Source organism: Motacilla alba, chromosome 2 (genome assembly GCF_015832195.1).
Source record: "Motacilla alba alba isolate MOTALB_02 chromosome 2, Motacilla_alba_V1.0_pri, whole genome shotgun sequence".
NCBI lineage: Eukaryota > Metazoa > Chordata > Aves > Passeriformes > Motacillidae > Motacilla > Motacilla alba.
In genome coordinates this window covers 22,485,454-22,509,383 of record NC_052017.1, presented here as the reverse complement: position 1 = coordinate 22,509,383, position 23,930 = coordinate 22,485,454, and the positions used below count along the sequence as shown (strand labels likewise).

Sequence of the window (23,930 nt, the reverse complement as noted above, 5' to 3'; positions counted from 1 at the left end):
TATATAGTAATAAACAGAACTTTAAAACTGCCATAAAATCTAACCAAAGAAGGCAACGGAAAAGTGATGGTCCATTCTCAACATGCAATGATGTTGGAGTGAAAAGCATAAATTTAACCTACTTTTACAAGACTTCCTTACCAGAGACCATGGATAACCAAGTATCTGTACCACAGATATCCAAACAGTATCAATCTTTTAAAGCTATTCTGTACTCCCAAACAATAGGGACACAAAAGCAAACAACACATTTATAAGAATGTGACAGAAGTAAAAATTTTACTTTTTCAATTTAAATTCTTCACAGTAGGATTCTGAGTTTATAAATCCAACATGAAAAATTAGATCCTTTATTCATTTGTATTTTAAGCCTCCTACTGCAGCAGTGATCATAAAACAAACACAGCTGGCATCTTTATTATTTTATTCACTGAAGGATTTAGCTGGACAAACATCACAAAGATGGTGGCTGCTTTCATTGAATTTATGATCAAATATGCTCCAGCATAAGATCAACTCTGTTACATCAATTATTATGAGATGTGAATAATTTAACAGAAAGTTGTCTATTTGTAAATCAGATCTTAGGCACAGAAATTCAGCTGAGGTAGCAGCCAGTGGATATACACTGTATTACAGAATTTAAAAGGATGCTGGCTTTTGTGAATCACATTTAGTGATAAACATTGGCATTTATATTTTGCTATCTAGTGAGCTGCTAATTCAGGCAAAAGATTTCAAAATTTTATTTCAAACTTTAATTAAATTCATCTTTATCAGAGGACAAATTAACTTTACCGATGCTTTTCATAATTACAGAATATATTTCCTAGAAAAACCTAATTAAAAACAATCAACAAACTACCATCAACACCATATTTTGGGGGTTTTTTCCATAGATTTTCACCAGAATTTGCTGTTCAGCCTAATGCCAGGAGAGCTATAATAATTTTAACGCAGAATGTGTGCCTTAGGATATGGGATTGACTCAGTGCCTGAAAGAAAAAGGTCAGTTCCCTTTGGAACCACTTGCCTCTTTGCCCTCCAGCAATGACAGGTGCAGCAGCCCTGTGCTGGGGCTCGTTATTCACAGTGTGCTGCTGCAGATACATAATCTAACCTCTCTGATTTAATGCAGCAGCAGGCTGAGAGTCTCCCATCTTCCCATTTTGACATGGGTCAAGCAGGCACTGAACACATATACATGACGGCCTGCTTGCAGCCAGCATCTTTCACAAATCCTCAACCAATAGCTTAAAACTTTCTTAGCTAGTTTCATTTAAAGAAATCACTAAATTTAAGTATTAAACTGTTTGGCTAGTAAATAACTTAAAGTTATGAAAAAATCACTGTTTTCACCAGTCTTCTACAATGATATGTGCTTTTGTGTCACTAATTTAAAAAAAAAATAAAAAAGAAAACCTGCATGAAAAAGCAAAAATTCTCATTTCTCTGTATTACAGGGCAGCAAGATGTCAGAAATTTTTAGGCAGATACATGAGGCAACACACCCAAAAATGCAGGAAAGGAAGTGATTAAGATTTTCTTGAATGAATTTTGAGAGACAGGCAGAGGAGATGCTCATGAATGGCAATACCCGAATACCGGTGATCTTGCCACTGAAAACGTGGTGGTCAAAATAACACTAAAACCCCTACATGAAATCCTCATATAAGTCAGTATTTGCCTAAGGCAAAGATAGTTTACAATGTTTATATCACTGCAGAAATCTTAACTATTGTCATAAGTCTCTGGCTGGCAACAGAGATGAACAGCATGAGTTTGAGATTGGCTTAAACCATCTGCAGGGGTGACAAAACCCAGGAACATTATTCATATTTTTTTACTTACTGCCTGTCTGCATCATGTCTCAAAATTATCTATATTTCTGAGACCCTAAGATGAGAATCAAAGGAACTGTTCAGTTAAAGAAAAATTACCTGTAATACAGAACAAACAGCAGAGGATAATATCAAGCCACATAATCCAAGAGCAGTTGCTTAGCACTAAGCACTTTTGAATGCCAACCCAGTTCTCAAGTTGCCTATTATTTTCACTCTCCTTTTGGAAAAATCTTGCCTTTAATGGCTACATGCAAATAATGAGAGAGCCAGCAGCAAGGTCTACTTTATTTATATGACTACCTTCACAGTATATCTTTAATTCCTTAGACAAATGTCTTTAAAACATATCTAAGAGACTCAATTTTGTCAGCAATGTCATTATCTGGAGAAGAGAGATTTCAGCAGATAAGCCAACAGCACAGAACTCAAGCAAGAAGGCAGAATTCAGAATGTGAGGATATAATGATGCCTGGTGCCTCTGATCAGAAAGTATTAGACTTCAAACCAAGAAATGAACACAGACACCGTGGCAGCATATGAGTAACAGACTACCAAAACCATAATTCTGAGAAATTAATAAAACATTGGCATGTAGAAATGCAAGGAGAAAGAACAAATGGAAACATCTGAAGAGCTTATCAGAAAGTACTCAAAAACACTAATGAAGAACATACATTGAAAAAAAAGTCATACCTGGAAACACCAAATAAACATGTGTATCTGATATATATCTCAATACCCAAAGGAATTCTTAAGGAATTAGTGAGGATAGCAAACAAATGTAAGGCATCCTTTAAAAGTCTTTCCAGGAATTCTACACAAGAACAGCCACTTCTCTTTCCTCATTTCTCTTCATAGGCTTATTACTGTAGATATGCTACTGTAACATTATCTAATTTTGCTCTGCATTCTAAAGTATGGTACTAGACTTAAAAAAATACAAATATACGTCCATACTTCCTTTCTGGTTTTCAAATAAGAAAAGCTTGGCAAATATTTGTTGGACATTGACACACAATATAGAAGGAAAATACAGACAACAGAAACAAAAGACAATATGGACGCAAAATTAGGTTTCAGACAAAATGGCAATCAAAAGAAGAGGTGACTAATGAATAAGACATCATATAAATTATTTTTTTTAAGTGGACTTAATAATTGGTGGAACAAAACAACAAAAGATAACATTTGATGCAATTTCTATTAAAAAATCTTGCTCTGTGGACAAACTCTGAAGACCTGGGATGTGATACACTATCTCAAACACTGAAAACTGGCTGCCAGACCGTAAGCAAAGGGTAATGATGAGTGGCAATGTGCTGAGTTGGAAGGGAAGTGTCCAGCTGTGTGCCAGAGGGATTAGCGTTAGTCACAGTTTTATTTAACATCTTTATTAATGACCTGGACTAAGGGATACCCTGCATACTGAATCAACTCTTCGATGATGCTAAATGCTGAAATAACCACAAAAGACAAAGACATTAGTACAAAGAAACTAACAGTAATGAGACAAGTGGGCAGAAAATCTAAAACCAAGATAGAGCATAGAACGCTACAAACAATTATTTCCACAGAAAAATAACCCCAAATATAGATAGGTCCAGAGTTAACAATGCCAACAAACTCTTTTTCAATGCCAGATACTGGATCAAATGCTGCAGAAAACAAGAAGGAACATCCATGTACATTGGGGCTGTATTTTCACTGCTGTCATGGATGGGAAAAGGTACAGGGCAGTAACCATGTAATTTTAGTAATGAAGCAGCATCGAGTTATTACTGCTCAGAAACAAAAATGACAAAAGCTTTTGTGGTCCAGTTTAGGAGGCTTATTAGTATTTTTAACTGGGACAAGAGGATGTAACACAAAACCTAAAGCTTAGCAACACAAAAGAGGGGGAATTTAGAATAAAGCAAGAATAAATTGACTGTCAGGATAAACATGGTATCAATGAGGTCTGTTAGGAATAGTCTTCCCCCTAGGTTTGAAAAGGTATAACATTATAGCACTTTGCGGCTGCTCCAATTCGAAAGAAAGACTGGAATATCAATCAGAAAGGATTTTTCAGCTTGGCGAAAGGATAAGCGGAGGAAGCGCGGAGATGTTTCTCAGCGCTCGGCTCCAATGGGCAGCAATTCCCGAATTCCGCACCGCCGGCTGACAATCCCCGCGGCGCGCGGAGCCGCGCGCACACGGAACAGCGCTAAGTGGGAGCGGGGAAAGGCGCTTGTGCAAAAAGGAGCGGCTTCCACCACCCCGAAATTAATTTATGATGAATAAAAATCAATTTTGCCATTTGAATTGTAACGAATGAAAGAATAAACCGCGCTGAGCGGAGAACGCGGCAGCAAGAGGCGCTGCTGGGCCGCGGGCGCCCCCTGGCGCGGGCGGGGCGGCACTGCAGCGGCGGGGGCCAGCCCCGCCTTCCATCGCGGGCATGTCGCGACATGACTGCCCAGACCCCCCCCCTCGGGCAGCTGCCTGGCCACGGGAAACAGGAGAAGAAACCCGAAAATACAAAATGCTTTTTGTTTCCAGTGCAGCAGTATCGCTGCAGACCTTCGGGAGGCAGAGGCAGGTTTACAGGCCTATTTAAAAATACTTCCAAAAAAGATTTTCATCTTGTCTCCAGTATCCTCCCTGCTGCCCCAGCGTGATCCTGGCCCCTCCTGGCCCCAGCACCCCAGCCATGTGCTCAAGTGCACGCAGAGCAGGCAGCCAGCCCACCTCTGCTCGGTACTGCCTGGAATCCTTATTGCTTCTTGGGTTTATCCCTCGGAAAGGTTTCCACAGGCACGGCACTAAAGCTTTTTGTTTCTATTGTGCTGGAGAGCTTGACTATCCCTTCAGTGGTACCACGACCAACGTTACAATGAGCAATGCTGGTGAAGGGACAGGAGGCGAAGAGATAAAAGTGACAATTAGAAGAGTGCTTTTTCTTTAATCAAAACCCAGCTCAGGCAAAGATTTTCTTGAAAACCCAAACAACAGAATCCCAAGCCACAAATGCTTCCCAAGTCTCAGCTTTAACCAATTTCTTGAAGCAATGCTTGAAACAAAATACAGACTCAAGCTACATGGGCTTGTCTCTATTCACTCCCTTTGCTTTCTTCAGGAAGTTTTCCCTGAATAACAGTCCCAAAATACGCCAGTCCATCCTGGAATGCAACTTTTAAACACCCTGGCCTCAGAAAGGGAGGCCAAGTACAGAGGCCATCTTGTTAAAGGAAGAAATCCTCAGCAGTGGTTCTGGTTGTGAGAATAAAGTGTTATTTATATAATAAATAAGCCATGTTGGAGAATTACAAAGTACTAGTCCTATTTATGCAGAGCAGAATTTGTTTTCAACTGCACCTTTTCTTTCCAACCTAATTTCTCTCAATACAATCCATTATGGCAGAAGGATCTGAAAAAGCTTTTCATATCCTCCCAAATATACACAAGGATAATTAGTTCTCTTTTGTTATTCTTTTGTAAGGGTTTATTATTGTGGAGAAGCTTTTGCAAATTGAAAGAGGTTGCATTGCATTCTGGAGGCAGAGCTGTTCTTGGTTTTTATTGTGTAGAGATAATTGAACAGAAAAGTTCAGGAAAAAAAGTGGAAATATAATTCATTGTGAACTCTATAGGAAGATCAGATTACCACATCTTAGTTCTTTTTGGGGCAGTATTTTATAATTACATTCCACAGTATGTTACGTCATGCTATGTAGGTGAAGCTTCGTACTAGGTAGAAGAAAACATCAATGCAAGTTTTGTTTCTTAACTTTATAAGCATTACCACAAAATGTATAGATTCCATCTTATCTAGTACATGCTCTCTCTACATTCTTTAAGTAGTTTGACATCCAGTAAAGAAATTCAGTGTTAAAGTTTCCAAAGAACTTAATTTATTGTAAGTGAAAGTTGTATTATTTGCCTCAAACACTTCCCAAAAGTAGCCTCTAATATTAACCAATTCTATTTTAAGAATTTAAGGGATCTGACTTATATAATGATCCTGCTAGGTTTCACTTTGTCATTGCTATTAAATTCCATGCTTTTAAATAATTTCCAGTTAAACCAGGAATTAAACAGCAATTGACTTGTGTCCAATATTTTTCCATCATCTTGCTCTGCCCTTAAAATCATCTTGTGGAAGCTGATGTTGGTCAGCTGCAATTATTTTGCCCTCAAACTACCTTTTGGGAAGGTTTGGGGTTGGAGTTTTTTGCCTCTCTTTCTTTTGCCTTACAGACATGAAGCTGGCTCTGTAGATACTGCAAGAGTGTTATTCTTCCTCCTGCTGAACTCCTCTTACATAAATTGAATTAAAATGTACATTTTGAGGTAAAAGCCTCTTTGAAGGCTTCTAAACGCATATTCCCATCCTTACATGCCATGACCTCAAAACGTATATATAAACAAGACCAAGGATCAGCCTGTGCCTGAAAGATGAAACAGGAGATAGTGAAACTTCATTGTGTTTCGAAAATTAAAGCTGTTCTCTTCCAATCCAGGAGCATGAAGTTCAATGCCACTGCTGTACAGTTTCTATGTGAAAATTCTTTAATTTTTTGCATTGCAATTCCTCCCCTATAAAATGCAGTAATGGGACTTTGCATCAATAGAAGTTTAAGATACATGTAAATCTTTACAAGACCATAAACATTGCTCTTTAAGGTATAGCTTTCAAAGCTACTATGGATGTTGAGAGGAAGGAAATTTGTACAAAACCAATGCATATTTAAAAACAAAAGGCTGTATGTTTTTATCCCCATTTTAGGTCTCATGTTCATTGCCTTCAAAATAATTATGTACGTGACATATTTTGTGTCACCAAAAATCTTCCACAAATTAAATCCGCAAGTTAAAAAGGTTTTTTAATTTAGGACTGGAGACTGCTGCTTTTTGAAATGTGATAAGAAAGAAAGAAAATTTCTGGAAAGAATCAGTCCATCCATGTGTTAAGTTTTACAGCTGGATTACAAACCCCTGGGAATATGATGTCTATAACGGAAATGTTTATACATCCTTAACTACAGCTGTGCAAGCAAGCAGCCCTCTCATACAGCACACAGATAAAGATTTACACTGGAAAAAGAGAAAGCCCTTCACATTTCAAATGTAAATGATACATAATTTTGAGGCACTGAATATTTCCTATTATAGTAGAAAAACCCATATGAAGCACTGAACTGTATGTATTGTCATTGCTTTCAGTCTCTTCATTTACGCTGAAAAATTGCAAATCCTTTATGCACAGAGCATTGAAAATGTATAAATATTTTTGAAGAGGTTTCATAGAATTTAAAAAGCTCTGATCTTATTTGAGTCAGCCTGTGATGTGATCAGAACTTGTGTCAATTATGAAATCTCAGAGACTGAAGCTGTTTTAAGCAAACTGGGTTTGTTCTATTTTGTGATATTTTATGAAAAGAGAAATTTCATGCAGTAGTCTTGAAGGGAATATGTAAGACAGCAACTTTTCAAATTCAAACCAATTATTGTACTTATTAATACATAACTGCTGTATTTTAATAGTCTAACTGCTGTTAAAATACAGAAAAAGGACTTCAGTCCAGGCCTGCAGAATGGAGGGAATGGCATGCCAGTAACTATTCACATTACTTAGGCAAATATTTGCCTCCAAGCAAACACATTCAAATCAATATTAGTTTCCTTGTCCTTCTTTCCCAATCCAGGTCTAATTGCCTCTGTTGTAATATAATTGCTTCTTCCAAGCTTTTGGATTTCATTAACTACTTTTAAAGAAAAAAATCAACTTGCAATTTTTTTGATTGCAAAAGGACAGGATACAGGCCATTATAGTGACTTAATTTTTAAAAGGAAAACTGTGACTTTCAGGAAATTGAATTGTATTCCAAGCAGTAAGATTGATGTACAGTCAAACATTTTAAGATGCCTGCAAGGGTCACAACTGGCAAAATGGTTTGAGATATTTACAAAAGCCAAATATGGGTTAATCTTCCTGTTGTTCCCTCGGCAGTAAACAGGAGATGGCCTCGTCCACGAAAGTCAACAAATTAGGGTCCTAGATTGAACTGGACAAGCCAGGAACTTTTCTATTGAAAGACTATTGAGAGTCAATTAATGCAGGCCAGTGACACCTAACCTTTGTGGAGGCCTGAACTGGTTTCAGTGCCAGCTTCATTTCTCACTGCAGGAGCTGGGAAGTTACTGGTAACCAAGGAGGACCCAGTAATACTGCAAAGGGAGCCACAGGGCCATGGAAGATGCTTGCCACTACAGAAGTACAGGTTTTGACTCAAAGGACCAACATTGATGGTGTTACATTTAACAACTAATACAGAAAAAATTTTAACAACAATCCTGCTATGTAAGAGGTTCTTCCTCCTTCAATTGTCAACCACAATTTCAAAAGGTGGTTTGTTTTTTTTTTGTTTTGTTGTTGTTTTTGTTTGGGGTTTTGTTTGGGTTTGTTTGTTTGTTGTTTTTTAAATGAAAACACTGCACCAAATGGGTTTGGGAAGGAGCAGATAGAGAAAAAATTAATAGAATGGCAAAGTGAACATAAACTTAATCACATTTTGGAAAAATGACTATGGTATGGATTTTGCAGTTGTAAACATATTTCATTGCTAATAAATAGGAATATTGAAAAAGAATTTGGATTTCTACTCTATTAATAACTTTTTTTTCCTTTACAATAAGGAAGTTTCTTCACCAAAACATTTTGTGTCTTCAATTTCAGTGGTGAACTTGGAGATGTTACAGTCTCCTGCTGATTTATCTCTTGAGCTCCCTAGTAAATTACCAAGACAGCCAGTTAGTAGCAAAAATAAAAATTTGAATTACTACCAGAAAGAAAACAGAAATGCTGGTACAGCAGAGGCTTGGCCTTGCTGCAAAACTTTTGGTCAAAAGAGAGTGGAGAAAAATTCGAACAGGTTTTCTGGCAAGACAAGTTGTTGACATAGCTGAAATCATCCAATTCAAACTCTGTATGCTTTCTTCAAGACATAAAAGCTATTAATTGCTGAAGACAGTGCAGTTCAAATATCCTGTCCACAAAGATTCTACATGTGCTGAGAAATCTTTTAGCAAAATTTACACAGATGATTATTAGGAATAATGCCAGTAGTGTGGTATTCAATCTGAATGCACATCAGGTAACCTTTCTGGACTTTGAGCATGATACCTTTATACCAATGTCCATCTGATATAAATGTGACCAAATTCAGGAAACATTGAAAGGAAAAAAAAAAAAAGTGTGGTGAATTTGCACTGACTTTTTAAATTCATAATTAAGATTACAACAGTATGGTCAGCTGCTCACAGCAATGACCAGATGGACCTGGCAACAGGGGATGATCATGTGGAAACAACACTCAAAAGTGGATTAGATACACATTATTTAAAACTTTCCCAGTTTTTATAGATGAACAGGGAAAACAAGATTCAAAACTGATGGCCCAAAGCAATAACACAGTACTTCTCCATGAGCTCAATACACTTGCCAACTAAAACCTTCAAGAACAAAATACTGTCCTAGACAGTTCCTTCCTATTTACAAGAAACTGGTAATTCAAATATGGCTTATGTGAAAAGAATAGAGCCATTCTAAGCTAGATATGGTAAATTCAGTATACCCTTGAAGAGTCAAAAGTGCAATTAAAAAAAATACTTACTTATTCCATGCTTGTCTAAGGTTTTTAGGGCCGTACTGTGTAAACCGTTCTGTAAGAAAAAGGGGTATATTCAATTATTTCACTAAACCCAGGATTTATTTTTAAAAAAATATTTATTTACTGTCAATTTTCATAATTTCATAATTTCTATGTATCTTCTGCAGCTCAAGTCCTAAGAGAAGGAAAGAAAACTAACCTGTGAGCAATTGCCATACAAACAGAGGAAAAAAACCCCCAAAACTAAACACCAAAACCAAAAAAGCCCCCAACTTGTTAAACCAAATCAAACCAAACCAGCATTACCTAAATCTCATTTACTGTGGCATCACCAGAAATGGAAAGTTTTACAGTTATTTCTAAAGTAGTTTTTGCCTGCTATGGGAAAAAAAGAAGCCTGAAATCTAGTATTTTTTACTTTTTCATGAAAAATACAATTCCCTACAGCCTCGCTGTCATATTTTTATGCTTCTCAGGATGAGTAAGAGTAAGTGTGGGTCTCTGTGACACACAGGGCACACAGAACATGGTGGACATGTAAGAGTCCATTTTCTGAAGAATACATATAAATAAGGAGCAGAAGTAACAAGTACAATGACAGCTTATTTACTCCAACATTAAGTTCCTCAGTTCAGCTAGAACTGGTACTCACCCTGGCCAACTACCCTAATGTGATTGCATTAGTTGCTGCATAGAAGTTCTAAACTTGCAAAATACTCCATAAAATCAAAAAAAAAAAAAAAATTTTTTTTGCTTCCTCTCCACCCATGTGCCTGACACTTAATAGACCCACTGTACAGCTGCAATAATATTATACATACATATATAAATATAAATATAAATAAAAATAAATAAATATATATGTATATATATATATATGCATGCATACAGGTATGCATGCATCTTACTGTGAAAAACAGCTGTTAATGTAACTTCAAAGGAGTTGTGCTCAAATTCCTGTATTTGTATACTTGCTTGTATCATTTCTCCAGCTGTCATGTACACTTCATACACAGTCAGTTCTAAAGATGCCAAAACCAAGGCAGAAGCAAATTCCTAGCATCAATGTGGATGCTTTGATTTTCTTTGTTATACCTATTTTTTAGGTTTTTTGCCCCTTTAACAAAAAAAACCCAAAAAAACCAAAACAAACAAACAAAAAAACCAAACAACAAATGCAGAAGCTTCAAATCTCATTGAATTCACTATCGGAAGCTACTGATAACCAGCAGACCTGCAAACTGTGTCTGCAGACCACTTCACGTTTATAAGTTTTGTTGCTTTAACGATACTGATGCAGTGAAAGAAATGAAATCACTCCCTTTTAGATATGTGTGACAAGTGTACTGGAAACGGGAAGTTACATGACTCTAACCCTTCAATTTTAGTTTGCAAATAGGAATAAAATATGGAAACAGATACCTATAAAATTTGGAAAAAAATAAGGACTTTCTATATTAAGTAAATTGTCCAACCATATCACTGTCAATTCATTTATGACAAGGGATTGAAAAATAAAATGCAGCTAGACAGTGCTGTGTAATAACATGTCTGAGATACACATGGGAGTTCAGCTAATAAACTGCAAATTTGCACATTGATCTGTTTCGGTGCAGAAAAATCTGGGTGGAAAGAGAATTGAACTGACTTGAAGCAGTGCTGAAAAGGTAACCTAGAGAGGTAACCTTCCTCTAGAGAGAAACAGATTTTGATTTTATCTGTCATTCTGCAATATGTTTTGGTCAGATACTGAGCTGGTTCAAACTGGCACAGCAACACTGACTTCAACAGAGCTACATCCACTTAAAACATTTGAGAAGTATCATATACAACATACTTTTTGATCAGAGTATCTGGTGTTTATTTTAATGAATTTAAGCTATTTTATTGTGGGAGGAAAGCCCCAGAGTTAACCACTTGGCCAAATTACCTTAAGGCTTTAATGCCCAAAGATCTGTTTCAGTTCTGCAAAAAAACCTGGAAAACTATTGTATGTTAGATGAATTTTTACTGAAGAAATTATACACTGGAACTAGTTATGTAAACATTATTAGGGAGACAAATGAGCAAAACAGACTTCACAAAGGGATCTTCCTTTGTTGCCTACGGTTCCAGTCCAAACATCTTTTCAAGTACCTTACATATTTATCAGGCAGGAAGAGGGAAAACTGAGGGGGAAGACATGGAGAGGGCAAAACCCTGTCTATAGAGAGGCAAATGTTTAGTCCATAGTCCTTGATTTCAAACTCTATTGAATATGTTGTGACTGCAAACCATGCTTCTCCTAACTTGGTATCAATTCTTTCCTCTCTACTCAAGCAGATTAGAGGCTGCTTTCTTCACATGCTTATTACAGAAAGAAACCACACATTGATAAAATAACAGCTCGCATTTTTCTACATAATTTTGTGGTCATGGCTCCAACCAGAGTCTTACTAACTTTCATGGACAAGATAATTAGATGGGACTATTGTGTTAATTAAGCCCAGCTCCATGTATGCGCCAGCTCATAGTATTTTTCTGGATTCATCTGTTAGTGAATGAAAAAGCAGTGAAACCAGCTGATTTTGGTTTCAGAGTTGCCAGAGCAGGGAAGCTGCAATAATCCTGTCCTTGAGCTCCTCCACCATGGTGCAGTTTTTCAAGTCCTGAACTATGAAACCACAAAATTATATACCTAAAACCACCAAACTTGCCATCCCAAGCAACAAAAGAGGTAACTTAACTTCACAATTTTTATCATAGCATCTCTTGATTGTGCTGAATATATCACAGAACCAGAATTCAGTCTCACAATTACATCCCCAAGTTTGCTTCTGAGTTCCTTTTCAGAGTGAACAACTCTCACCCACCTGTTTGAATGCCTCAGTCCTTTACTGCTCCATGGATGCAATAAAATCAAATCTAAAACAATACATATCTGACTGTGACCAACTGCATAAAATTACATTCTATGATACTTTCAAGCATAGAGCTTTGATATTTGTTTTTTCAGAAGCTACCACTGATATGTTCATAAAGAACAGTAATATAAGTCTGTATATGAGAATAGGAATTCTGCAGAATTACCATGAATGCTCCCCCACAAAAGAAATCTTTGCCTGACATACTGAGAGGCAACAGTACTGGCAATCACAATCTCAGTCCAATCTTGTGGAAGAAACCCTGTGTAGCAAAAACTTAATACCTCTCCCTCAGAACTGAAAAGCAAACATGCACATGTGAGAATTTCATGCAGACACTCTCATGGTCACCCACCCACACAGCCATCCCTCCAGCACATGCACACCATTCTCAAGAACACAAGGTGCACCACCTTGCTGAGACAGCTGCTCACTCTCATCAGGCTGAGATTAAACAAACATGAAAAACGGTATGTTTACAGATAAGGATTTGATCTCAGATATATTTTGAATTTTTATTGCTCAAATTGTAGGTATATATACTGGAGTTCAAATATTTTTACATTATTATTATTGCTAAATATGGGGGTTTTTAATAAAAACTCTGGAAGGCCAACACAGTAAGCACATCTGAAATTTAAGTAAAAATTGTGATTTTAATTTCCTTTACGCAAGCACTTCAATATTTGCCAATCTTTTGGGAACAAATTCAGGAAACAAAATTTGATCCTCTGCATTTTTATCCCAAATATGCAGGCATCATCCTCACTACCAGCTATGTCTCACTGTTGCAGAGCTGGCTTTTCACATGGGTGCTGTATTTCACCTAGTAAAAGGTGAATTTTTGCTTATGTGAAACAAAAGAAGGAAGAGATTTTTAGTTCAGTTTAAATTGCACAGCTCCTTAGAGTGTTTCCTATTTGCTTCTTAGAAGTGGCACGTCCACAATTAAATGCAGTGTAAAGAGATGCCTGTGAAGGACTACATAAATAAGAGCTAACATAGAGTATTCCTATTTGTTACTGGAAAGATGTCGCATAATTTTTACCCTCAGAATGTCCCAAGAGTATCCAAAAGGACCAGGCTGACATGTCTCTCCCACTGCCTCAGAACCAAGCCTCACTGTTCTGCTGGGCACTGCTCACAACCTGCTCAGACATGGTGGGTGGGGCAGCCACACAAATGTTCTTCTGGCAGCACAAGGATCTGAGCTGCTCTTTGCTTCAGGCCTTGCAGCACAGCTTACTCAATGCCTCCTTTGCCAAGGAAGTTTCTAGGGCTGTGCCCCACAAACAGTAGCATCAAGAGGCTATTGGAGTAACAATTGCAAAATGGAAGCTGAAATGAGCAACCTGAGGAAGAGAGGGAGGGAATTTCTTGGGCAAGTTAATTTGCCAAACTTGATGCATCAAAAAAATTGTGTTTTTATACAATTGCTTTCAATTTTTTCAGATTCTTCTAGTTTGAAGGTCTAGGGGAAAAAAAACAAAACAACAACAACAACAACAACAACAACAACAAAAAACCCAAAAAAACCCCACCAAAAAAACCAACCAACCAAAACAAACAAACAAACAAACAAACAACCCCAGCCTGGTCAGAAAGCTCATCCATTAAACTCAGCAGTTCTAAGTGGTTTTTCTTTTTCTTTTTTCTCTTCTTTCTCTCTCTCTTTCTTTCTTTTCTTATTTCCTATAGACAACCACCCTACAGCAACCCTGTTATATGTGCATACTCACTTGTGTGCCCACAACCTACATGTTCTGCAGTGCAAATATCATTATCTGCCTGACAAACACGCTCCATCTGACAGCCCTGCATCAAGGGCAGGTTCAAACAGAAGCCAGCTGCAGCAGAACTCACTAGTGAGCTTATTAGCAGACCACTGCAGCAATACTGGTCTGCTGTGAGAATTGAAAAAATAAGCAGTTGCATTTTAAGTGACATAAAACAAGATGAGGTTTTTTTCCTCTTTTATCAGTCAGAAAAACACGTGAACTATTATACCTTTGCCACGTTTGCTTTGAAAGGACCTAAGATAGACAAGAAAAGCTACAGAAGGAATTAGAGGCAGACTACATTTTGATTTTTAGCTTCTTTTTAACAGTACTGATAATCAGCTTCCAGTCTAAACCAAAGAACTTAAAATGCAGTTTGACTTCAAGGCATTTTTTATGTTGCTAATCAAAACATGATGGCTAATATGCATTCCTTGATTAATGTTCTTCTCTATTTAAAACCAAATGTGATTAGCTTAAATGCAAATATTTAAACATCACCATAATTAATATTTTGAAAAGTCTAATTCATTCTTTCTTTGAAAGGGTTTTCTTTGCATTTAATTTAAAAGTCTCACATGACTAACACGGTATTGTGATATATAAGACATATACCATTTTCAGTAAAGATTCAATGCCAAAATTATTCAAATTATGTTAGCTAAAGATATACAGACAAGTATCCATATTGACAAGAAAATTTTCAAGCACTATCATGTTTGCAGCAATTAGAGTTTATACTGAAGTTCAATTATAACCAGAGTTTCACCAAATACATGAGCTAGATTTTGGAGTTTTGTATGCCAAACATCTTGAGAAAAATTACAGCTCCCTCCCCTCCATCCCATCCCCTCTTCTCCCTTCTGTTTGCTTTGTGTAAAGAGGAAGAATAGCTGCTGTTTTCTAGACTTCCTCCTGAGCATAAGTAGAAAATGTAATTTTAATACCCAGCATTGTCTGAAGCATTGGAGTCCTACATTATATGATTCCACCTTTTAGCAGAGCTCACCTTGCCTCCCCTGCACACATAGTAAGTAATTTTAACTTTTCAGCTAATGTAATTTTGTTTAAAGAATGGTGAAAACACTGAGAACTCTGCTTCCCTTGGGTTGTGGATACCACAGATTGAAGAAACACGAAATAATACAGTTTTGTTTCGGCAAAAAAAGGGGGAGGAATTCAAAATTAATTCTCCTTTACAAATAGCCTTCCTTTCTTCAAGTTCTCAAAATTTTGAAGACTACATCTATACCAGTAATTTAAATGAGTTTGAGACTGTTTGGCTGAGACACCATCACTGTCCTGTAGTACTGCTGCAGCACCTCCCTCTTCCATCCTCCAACACAGGAGATGGGGACTTCTTACAGGGACAGCCCCCAGCCCACACCAACCTCCTAACCCTAAGGAAGCTTCCTAATGCCCAGGAATTCATTATTTGTAAGTGCTAATTGTCATGAGGTAAAGGCATACCAGCGGCTGCTCTGACAGTCTAACAGCAGAGGCTCCCACACTGCCTGGGAACATTCCTTGGTATCAATGCAGATGCAAACAAGCAAGATATTGACTCAGCAGGTAACAAAATGTTGACAGGCTTTGGAGAAACTCTATAGGAAAAACTGCAATGGGACTTGGAAAAGCCATATGTTCTCATAAACAGGATGTTCATGTGTTTGTGCCAAAGGAGTTCAGTCTCTCAGTCCAGCCCTACTCTAAATGAAGACTTAATATTTTGAGAAAAATCTGGCTGTCCATCAGCTGTTAAGATGCATGTAGGCAGATCATATTTCTAAACCAAATCTATATTTATTGATCACCTGGGGAAGTAAAGTAGAATTCCTGAGCTAGAACACCAGCTCTGCAGTGGTTTTGTCCATCACAGACTTGTAATTTTTTAATAAATCCATGAAGTACCCATCAGTCCCTGGCAAAATCCATGTTATGCACTATTTCCTATGAATGCTTTTTCCTCACTTTTTGTGTTCTGCTTTCTCTTTAAGGAGAGACTCCTTCTCTTACCTCTTTTCATCCTGGCTTTAGGGATTCTCTTTTAAAAATTAGTGCTCAGCATATGCTTCCATTGTCTCATAAAGGCACCTTTTCAGGTGTATTACCGTCTATTGTATCTGATCATTTGGGGAACATTGTGAGGTTCAGGCTCGTACACCATCAGGCCAAGATTAAATATTTAACTTTCTTTCACCTAGAAACAGTATTGTGAAGAAACTGATACACAGTGAACATCACAAAGCACTCTCATGTTTTTTCCACCTTCCTAACAAGTTCCTTCCTCTCCTTGACCATTACCATCTCTTCATTGCCATGGACACTTCATTTATCTTCTACTGTTACCATATCTTACCTTCTCCCATTTTACTCTCTGACAGTTCCTCCTGAGAAATCTCTACTTAACTTCCCAGGATGGAGGTTACACAGCATCAGTCCCAAACACTAACTGAGAATGTCAGAAAAGTGAAAACTTGACTTAAGTGTAGATATTTATCCAAAGGCTTATCCTGCTCGTTTATTTGGACAGGACTCAATCCAGGAGAAATGGCTGGAGACGGAAAGTTGATAGGACTCCAGACTAAAAAAAAAAAGGGAGATTTAATAACAATGAAGTACATAATGCTCAAAAAATCAGGAAGATTTGGACACAAGACTGGCAAGGAAGCAGCTTGTTTGGGAATACTGCTTCACCTCTATTCATTTAGATAAGACATAGTTAATGTCTACTTTAATTCATTCCTGGAGATACAGGTCCAATGATTGGTGTTCGAATCTGTTTTAACTCAGCAAATCGACATATTTCCTGAAGTATTGCAACAAAAGAGTGAATAGTGAAAACATATTCTCAAACTCTAGGGGATCATGTTCATCACTGAAAGCATCTCTGTCCAATAGCCTGTAACGTGGGGCTTCTCATGTGGATGAAACATCAAGATTTTATTGAAACATCAAAATTTTATTGAAACAGCAACTAGCACTTTTTCACAATTCCCTCAAACTGTTTTCCTATTTGAGGGCAGATAATTACTGTCACAGTGATCCGGAATGTCTGGGATTCATTGATGATGAGACCAATGAAATGGTGATTCCTGAGTAGATGAATACCCTCTCAAGATTGTAGCATCCATAACAGCTTCAAAATGAATCACAGAGGTAACCCAAAGTTACTGCAATACTCCTGACGTATTTCAGGCCTCGCAAATGCGTTATTTAGATTATCCTTAAGTAACTTACTAAGCAGGACATGTGTGCATGGGTGTCTGTGTTCACAGGTGCAAACACAAACTGAGAGGAGGGAGGCTGCAGCACAGAGAAAGCTCAAAGACCAGGCCAGCTTTTAGCTTCAAGTATCTTATATATTACTTGGAGCATTTCTAAGACAGTAGGCAATCTCAAAGCAGGCAGATAAAATACAAGTTGTTTTGTGACTTTTTAAATGGCAAACAAAACCATGACCATTTTATTTTCACTATTATAAGTTGTTAAAATCACCTAGGTTAGGGGTTTAAATGACCCACAGCCACCCACAACTAGCCTTAGGAACGTATTTCTTATTCAGGCTTAGAAATGTTCCTACATATTAAGATGTCAGAGATCACAGTTATTAAAGCACTGGATGCTTTTCATAATAATCAAGACCCTTGGCCACTGTAGTAGAGACTAATACCAAGTTTCTCAGACCTGCTTCTCCTAGTAAACTGTGATTAGCTCTGTGCAGCACAAGACTGTGCCCTATCAAATCATAGTGTAAAAATTAGTTATTGAAGTCTGTATGCAAACAAGAAATACAATGAAATTCTGTTTTGTCTCTCAATAGTCTTCCCAAATCCACAGGCATTTATTGTGCTCAGCATTTTTAAACTATAATAATCATTTATCACTGATACTTTCTGTTCAAATGCTTTTGTTTTATGCTTACACAACTCGAGTTTATAGAATCAAAGTCTTGCCTGAGTGAACGTTGACATCCTCACCAATGCTCTCTGCATTTCTCAATTTATCACAATTACTGTTAGCAGCTATCAGTTTTAAAACTTACTAACACATGCAAAGCACAGGAGTTACTTAACCCCATATCTCATATATTTAAATACAGTAATTTCACAAATCATCAAGAATAATGGATTGGTTCAGATTTGGCAAGACATTTCAGGATACTTCACTATTTTGCTAGGAAAAGGAACAGATTAAGTCATCTTCAAAGAATCACAGAATATTCTGAGTTGGAAGGAACCCACATGGACCCTTGAGCTTCAACTTTCGTTTTTGCTCCTAAGAAGTCAGTCAGCAAAGCTAGAGTGTAAGAGCAATTTCAGACCATCAGGGAGGGGAGCATGGCTGCTTGAGCACCTGTAGAAGATGATGCAGCAGCCTTACCATAGCCAGAAAGCTTTTGTGCACAGAACAGCATGAAGGAAAGCACATTTTTAAGAAGTGACAGAGAACCTGGTATCCTTGACCAAACATCTCCAACAACCCTAAAGGCCTGACCAAATAGTATTTATTCCAGCCTGGCTCATAGGTCAGAGCATTTTTGCAGAGCATACCTTAGGTGCTGGTACCCCAGAATGATCCCAGAGGGATGTATTTTGCTGCTCTAACAATTCCACATTTACCAGCATAAAATTCAATTACTCAGTTTTGGGGTATGCAAGCCAGTTTTGGTTGTCCAGTTAGATGATGCTTTCTATTGCTGTCATTTCTAAAAACAGCAAATAAGGAACCATAACACAAACAAAAAATCCTTTTACCAAGGTCATCAAGGAGAGAGGGTGCACAACACTTTATGTGTACAGAACAGGGATTTTTTGAGTGCACCCAGACCTCGACAGTGTAAGGGAATTAAGGAGCTCAGTGCTTTGCATTAACAGGCCCTAAAAAGATTAAATTATTGCCAGCAAGAATAGTAATTACTCTGACTTACAAATCTACATACTTCACAGATGTGGAAAGGATCTCAGAGAACAAAGGCCACACCATGCAGAAATGGTGAAAATACTGAGTGACCATTTTCTGTCTTGGAGGCACCTTTCCTCCTGTCCCCACTCTGCATTTGTATAAATATTATGTATTCATAGCTGAAAAAATCCACAGTCTGGGATGGAGAAAATAAGAACAATTCTAACACAATGGCTGTATAAAAATTACATTTAATGATGTGACTACAGTGGATTTATTTCCTGATGTTCTTCTGTGGTAATAAACCCACATCCCTTGACACACTTGGAAGCCAAACCAAATAATGCAACCAGGAAATTTCTTGGCTGCCATCTACTGTTCAAAACTTTCCTGTATCTCACAGAAGAAGAAAAACAAACCCCCCCAAAGAACAGCCACTGACACCTTCAGGCTTTTTCCTTCTCTTTACTATTCCTGCCAAACCCAATGTTTTTAGGCTGCTTTTACAGACCACTGCATTTCTGTAAGGATTCTGTATTTGCTCACCTTTCAACCAGTATCAAGAATGAGAGACACAAAACCTTGTAAACTTAATGACACAGTGTTTAAGGTAAGAACACTGTAGTATTTTTAGTATTTCAGTGAACGACTATTAAAGAAGTTTCTACTAATTCACTAGAGAGCACTAGAGTGTGATTTCTTTATACAGCAGTAAGTCAGCAGTAGGACAGAGACTAAAAAGCAATGTGGGAGAAAGCTGCCTGCAAACTAAAAAGCAATGTGGGAGAAAGCTGCCTGCATTCCTATTTTTCAAGGCTTTGTGCCTCTATCAGGGTAAGCCCTACAATATATTTGTTTTTCTCTCTCTTATTTTGAGAGCTATCTAGATTTATTTCTCCTTTACAACTCCTCTGCCTCATCTACTGCCTACTCATTCACCTGATTTGCCATATTAAAAAAAATGTGTTTCTAAGATCCCCACTCAGAAGTTCACAAGACTACATATATGTTACATACTACATACATACATAATATATATATATTACATACATAGACATGCATACATATATAGCATAATGAAACTGACCACATCCTCCTGGTCTCTAGGAGACAAACTGCTCCCTCTCACAAAAATGTATCAGATGGTGAAACAGTTTTTCAAGGATGGTTATAGAGTATGACAACTGCAAATACAGCACATATGAAAAAATTAAAATGAGCATCTTTCTTTGCAGAAAGATACTAATAGATGATCTAGTAATAACTTCAGCTTTCTCAATTTCTTTTCTCTACTCCTTAGTTTCCTTTAGTATTTGTCAAAGTTTGGTGCGCTCTGCTGGAAAAGTAATCCCAACTAGAAAATCAGCACACTAACAGTCTGAAAGGTACAATACTCAGTGGCTGAGGAATGCAAGCAGGTCAGGGCTCATGCTGTAACAAACAGAAGAAAACAAAACAGAAAGGGAAGAAACTGAATGAAAGAAAACCTCTCACCCTGAGCACAATAAAAAGTAAACAGCTGGAAGAAGTGCATCATGGTTCACACACTGCACACCAGGTCCTTTTGATCTCTTGTGGTCAGAGATGCAGTTATCTCTGTTGTGTACTTCCAGAGAGGGAATTTGGAGTAACTCGGTGCTTCAACCTACCTGGTTTGAAATGGGGTAAAGAGTGGACTCCAGGCCACGTATCTTCATTTGGTGTTCCAAGTACCTGTACACAAAAAAAAACCAAAAAAACAAAAAAAAAATTTAAAAACCGCATTGCTTTAATGGAAAAGACTTAACAAGTCATAGCACCGTAGAAAGCACAATCTAAACTTTAACTAGGCTTCTTCATTGGGGGATAAAGAGGAAGAAAGTACAAAAGGTTAAATGATTACAACATTTCCAAGGTACCAGTGGAGTCTGTAAAGCAGATGGGAGTGCTGGATTCCTGTCACACTGCCTGTTTAACCTGTTAAAGCTACTTTTCATTGACAAGGATCAAGCTATCTGAGAGCACAGGTGTTACAGAGGCTAGACAATTTAGCTCAGAAATAACTTCAATTCTTAGAAATTTAAATAAGATAAACAGCTATAAATAGATGCAGGGATAAAAGCTTTACACAGATGGTAAAAAGGATTATCAAGAGTGTGGCATGAACAAGAATGTACAGCAACGAGTTGTTATTTTAACATGGCTGCAGTACACATAAAAATAGTAAATTCTTAGGAGATAGACTTTATTGACTCATGCAATTTGCTTTGTTTCTATTCACTTCAACTGTCCTCCTTCTTGCAATGTAAGTCAGACCAATTTACAGCATCAAAGTATTTACACTTCTTACATGCATCTCATATTCTCTGTTCACATGAGAAATTGACTCTCTGTGCCCTTGACACAAGTAATAATCAAAGGGAGAACTGCTATAAGTAGTTCTCCCAAACCTGGTTTTCTTCATAGCACATATCTGTTAAGACTTGTTTTAAGTAAAGCCAGGAGGAAGATTTAAATTACCAGCTCTAGAAACACATTTCTGAACAAACTGTGGAATTTAATATTTCACTAGTAGGATCTTTCTTTTCAAAAAGTTGCACTCAATTTCTAACATGAATGAAAATGAATATCTTTTGAATATCTCTTATAAGCTCAGGCCCTAGAATAAAAGGTTGATATTCTGAGTGAAAGTAATTCACACTAGTCTGGTGCTTGTTTTGCATTATCAATGTACAAAAGCCCCTCCTAGCTCTGCCCCTATCTGCACTGCAGGTCATCTGAATAAATCTTTTGGACTTGCATATCTTGCGTCCTTGTGACATTCTGTGGTCACTTACATCATTGTGAAGCGAGCCCAAAGTCAGTGTGAAAATCTTTGGTCCAAAAAATGTGAAAAAACAACATCTACTCCAAATAATTTGGAACTGAAGAGATTTATTTTAATTTTGTTTGCTGCAATATACACATGATTTAGGAGCATTAAAGGAAGGACACCACTCTAGAATACTTGTTTCATTTCTTAAGCTATGTAAACATTTCTTCACATTGATAAATTGAAGCTGAAAAAAGTCTTAGAAACAGAACTGGCAAGGTAAAACACAAAAAGTTCTTATTCAATTCTGCCAGAAATTTATTAAAATAAATTTAGAAATGAGCTTAAAAACTTGAGACAAAAGTAAGTGAACTCTAAAATAGATATAATTTTTACTTACGAGGTTTGCTTTGTGAGTCTAAGGCCTCAAATTTATTAAGCAGTTTACAATAGTCATATTTTTCTAATCTAAGAATATTAATCTAAAGATATTTTTTCTCCACAATCATATACAATAAAGAATACAAACAGTCCAATTTGGATGTAGTATGATCAGTAGAAGGTGAAAGCAGAACATTAAGGTGACAAAGGTGACAGTATCAATGTGACTATAGAGTATACATTCACATAGCTATTTAGGTATGCAAATTCACTGATTTTATTTGTAAATATTGTTTGTAGCACATTTCTTTCAGTCCTTGTGATATGTCTTAATTAGCACTTGAATAAGATAAACCTGGCCCTGCAACCCTGATTCATCACAACACCCGTGTTCATCTCATTATTGCTATTAGAGAGAGCACAATGCTGTCATTAAACACTGAGGAAGTTTGGAGACACCATCAACACTATGCCACAAAATCAATTTGCAAATAACTTCCACTTACCTTCTGTATTAATCAAGCTCCTGGTGCCAAGCACCCCCCAGACCAGGAGAGGGAGCCCGTGGATTAAAAACAGAGATTCTTGCATCAATTTAAAGCCTGAAATAAGGTTCTCAACTTTGCACCCCCTCTTAGTGAATCAAAGGAATATCCTCTTATTAAATAAGATATAATGGTTACAAATGTATTTGTTCTGGATATTAAAAACATTAGCCACATTCCTCTAAAACGTGTTCCTATTTGCCGCTTAGATGAGACAGAGGCAGCTATAGGACTGTACAGATGAAAATTAAAACCAGCTAACAAAGTCTGTAATTTTCACTTTTTAAAGGAATCATACTTCAGTGATTCAGTGTTTCTTGTTTCACTAGTTTTCCAATCCATTTCTTCACTAATATTCTAGCACATCTGCCACCGCAGTATCTTTGAGCCAGCTACAAGCAAGTTCTGTGCACTGGAGTACTCAAACCACCTACAATATTTATACCTTCTCTCAAGGGCAGCAGTCAGGCTGAAAACAACTGAGGGTTTCCTAGCATCTAAATGCCAACCATTTTTAAGGTAGAGACACTTGGCAGCTCAGGAAAGGATCCAAACACCTTATTTTAATGCATGGTACAAACACTATAAAGATCATCCTTCCACACATTTTTTTAGCATATGTAATACAGAAATTCACAATATGTGACAACAAACAAACAAGGAGGAGAAGGCAGCAGTGAAAGAACTGTGGTTTTGGATAAGATGAAACAGTCACTGCCCACAGGTACGTCAACATAAAGAGATTTGTAAGCATCCTTTTTTAAGTGATTCTCCTAAACAGCAATCAATCCCATTTTGATGAGTGGGATTAAGCAATCCAAAGCAATGAATTTTGACACTTGCTATAAATAAAGCAAAGTGGAGAAAAACCTGCCTTGTTTTGCAGCTTACAAGAGATAATTAAGGCACCAACATGGAAAAGGGAAGGGAGAACCCAACAGTCTTCTGGTTTCACTGGAATACACGGTCACTTAGCAGTGAAGACTGATTACCCAGACCTAGACAACAGCTGAACACCAGGAGCTGTTATTTTACAGGTGACCTCCTAGCCCCAGCTTTCATGGTCCACCACTTCTCATCCTAAGCATGACACCAGGAGTTCTGCCTCCTCTATATTTTAACATTTTTTCTTTC

The 23,930-nt window shown here is 37.3% G+C and overlaps 1 protein-coding gene across 5 annotated transcripts in view; it reads right to left on the bottom strand.

Annotated features, from left to right (window-relative positions):
• CDK14 (cyclin dependent kinase 14) overlaps positions 1 to 23,930 on the bottom strand; it is a 313,650-nt gene that overhangs the window by 79,461 nt on the left and 210,259 nt on the right. For all 5 annotated transcript variants that reach the window (XM_038128378.1, XM_038128382.1, XM_038128380.1 and 2 more), the window contains 2 exons: positions 20,729 to 20,792; positions 9,497 to 9,545 (listed from right to left, as the gene is read on the bottom strand). In XM_038128378.1, coding sequence (XP_037984306.1) covers positions 9,497 to 9,545; positions 20,729 to 20,792 — 113 coding nt within the window. The remainder of the gene's footprint in view (positions 1 to 9,496; positions 9,546 to 20,728; positions 20,793 to 23,930) is intronic.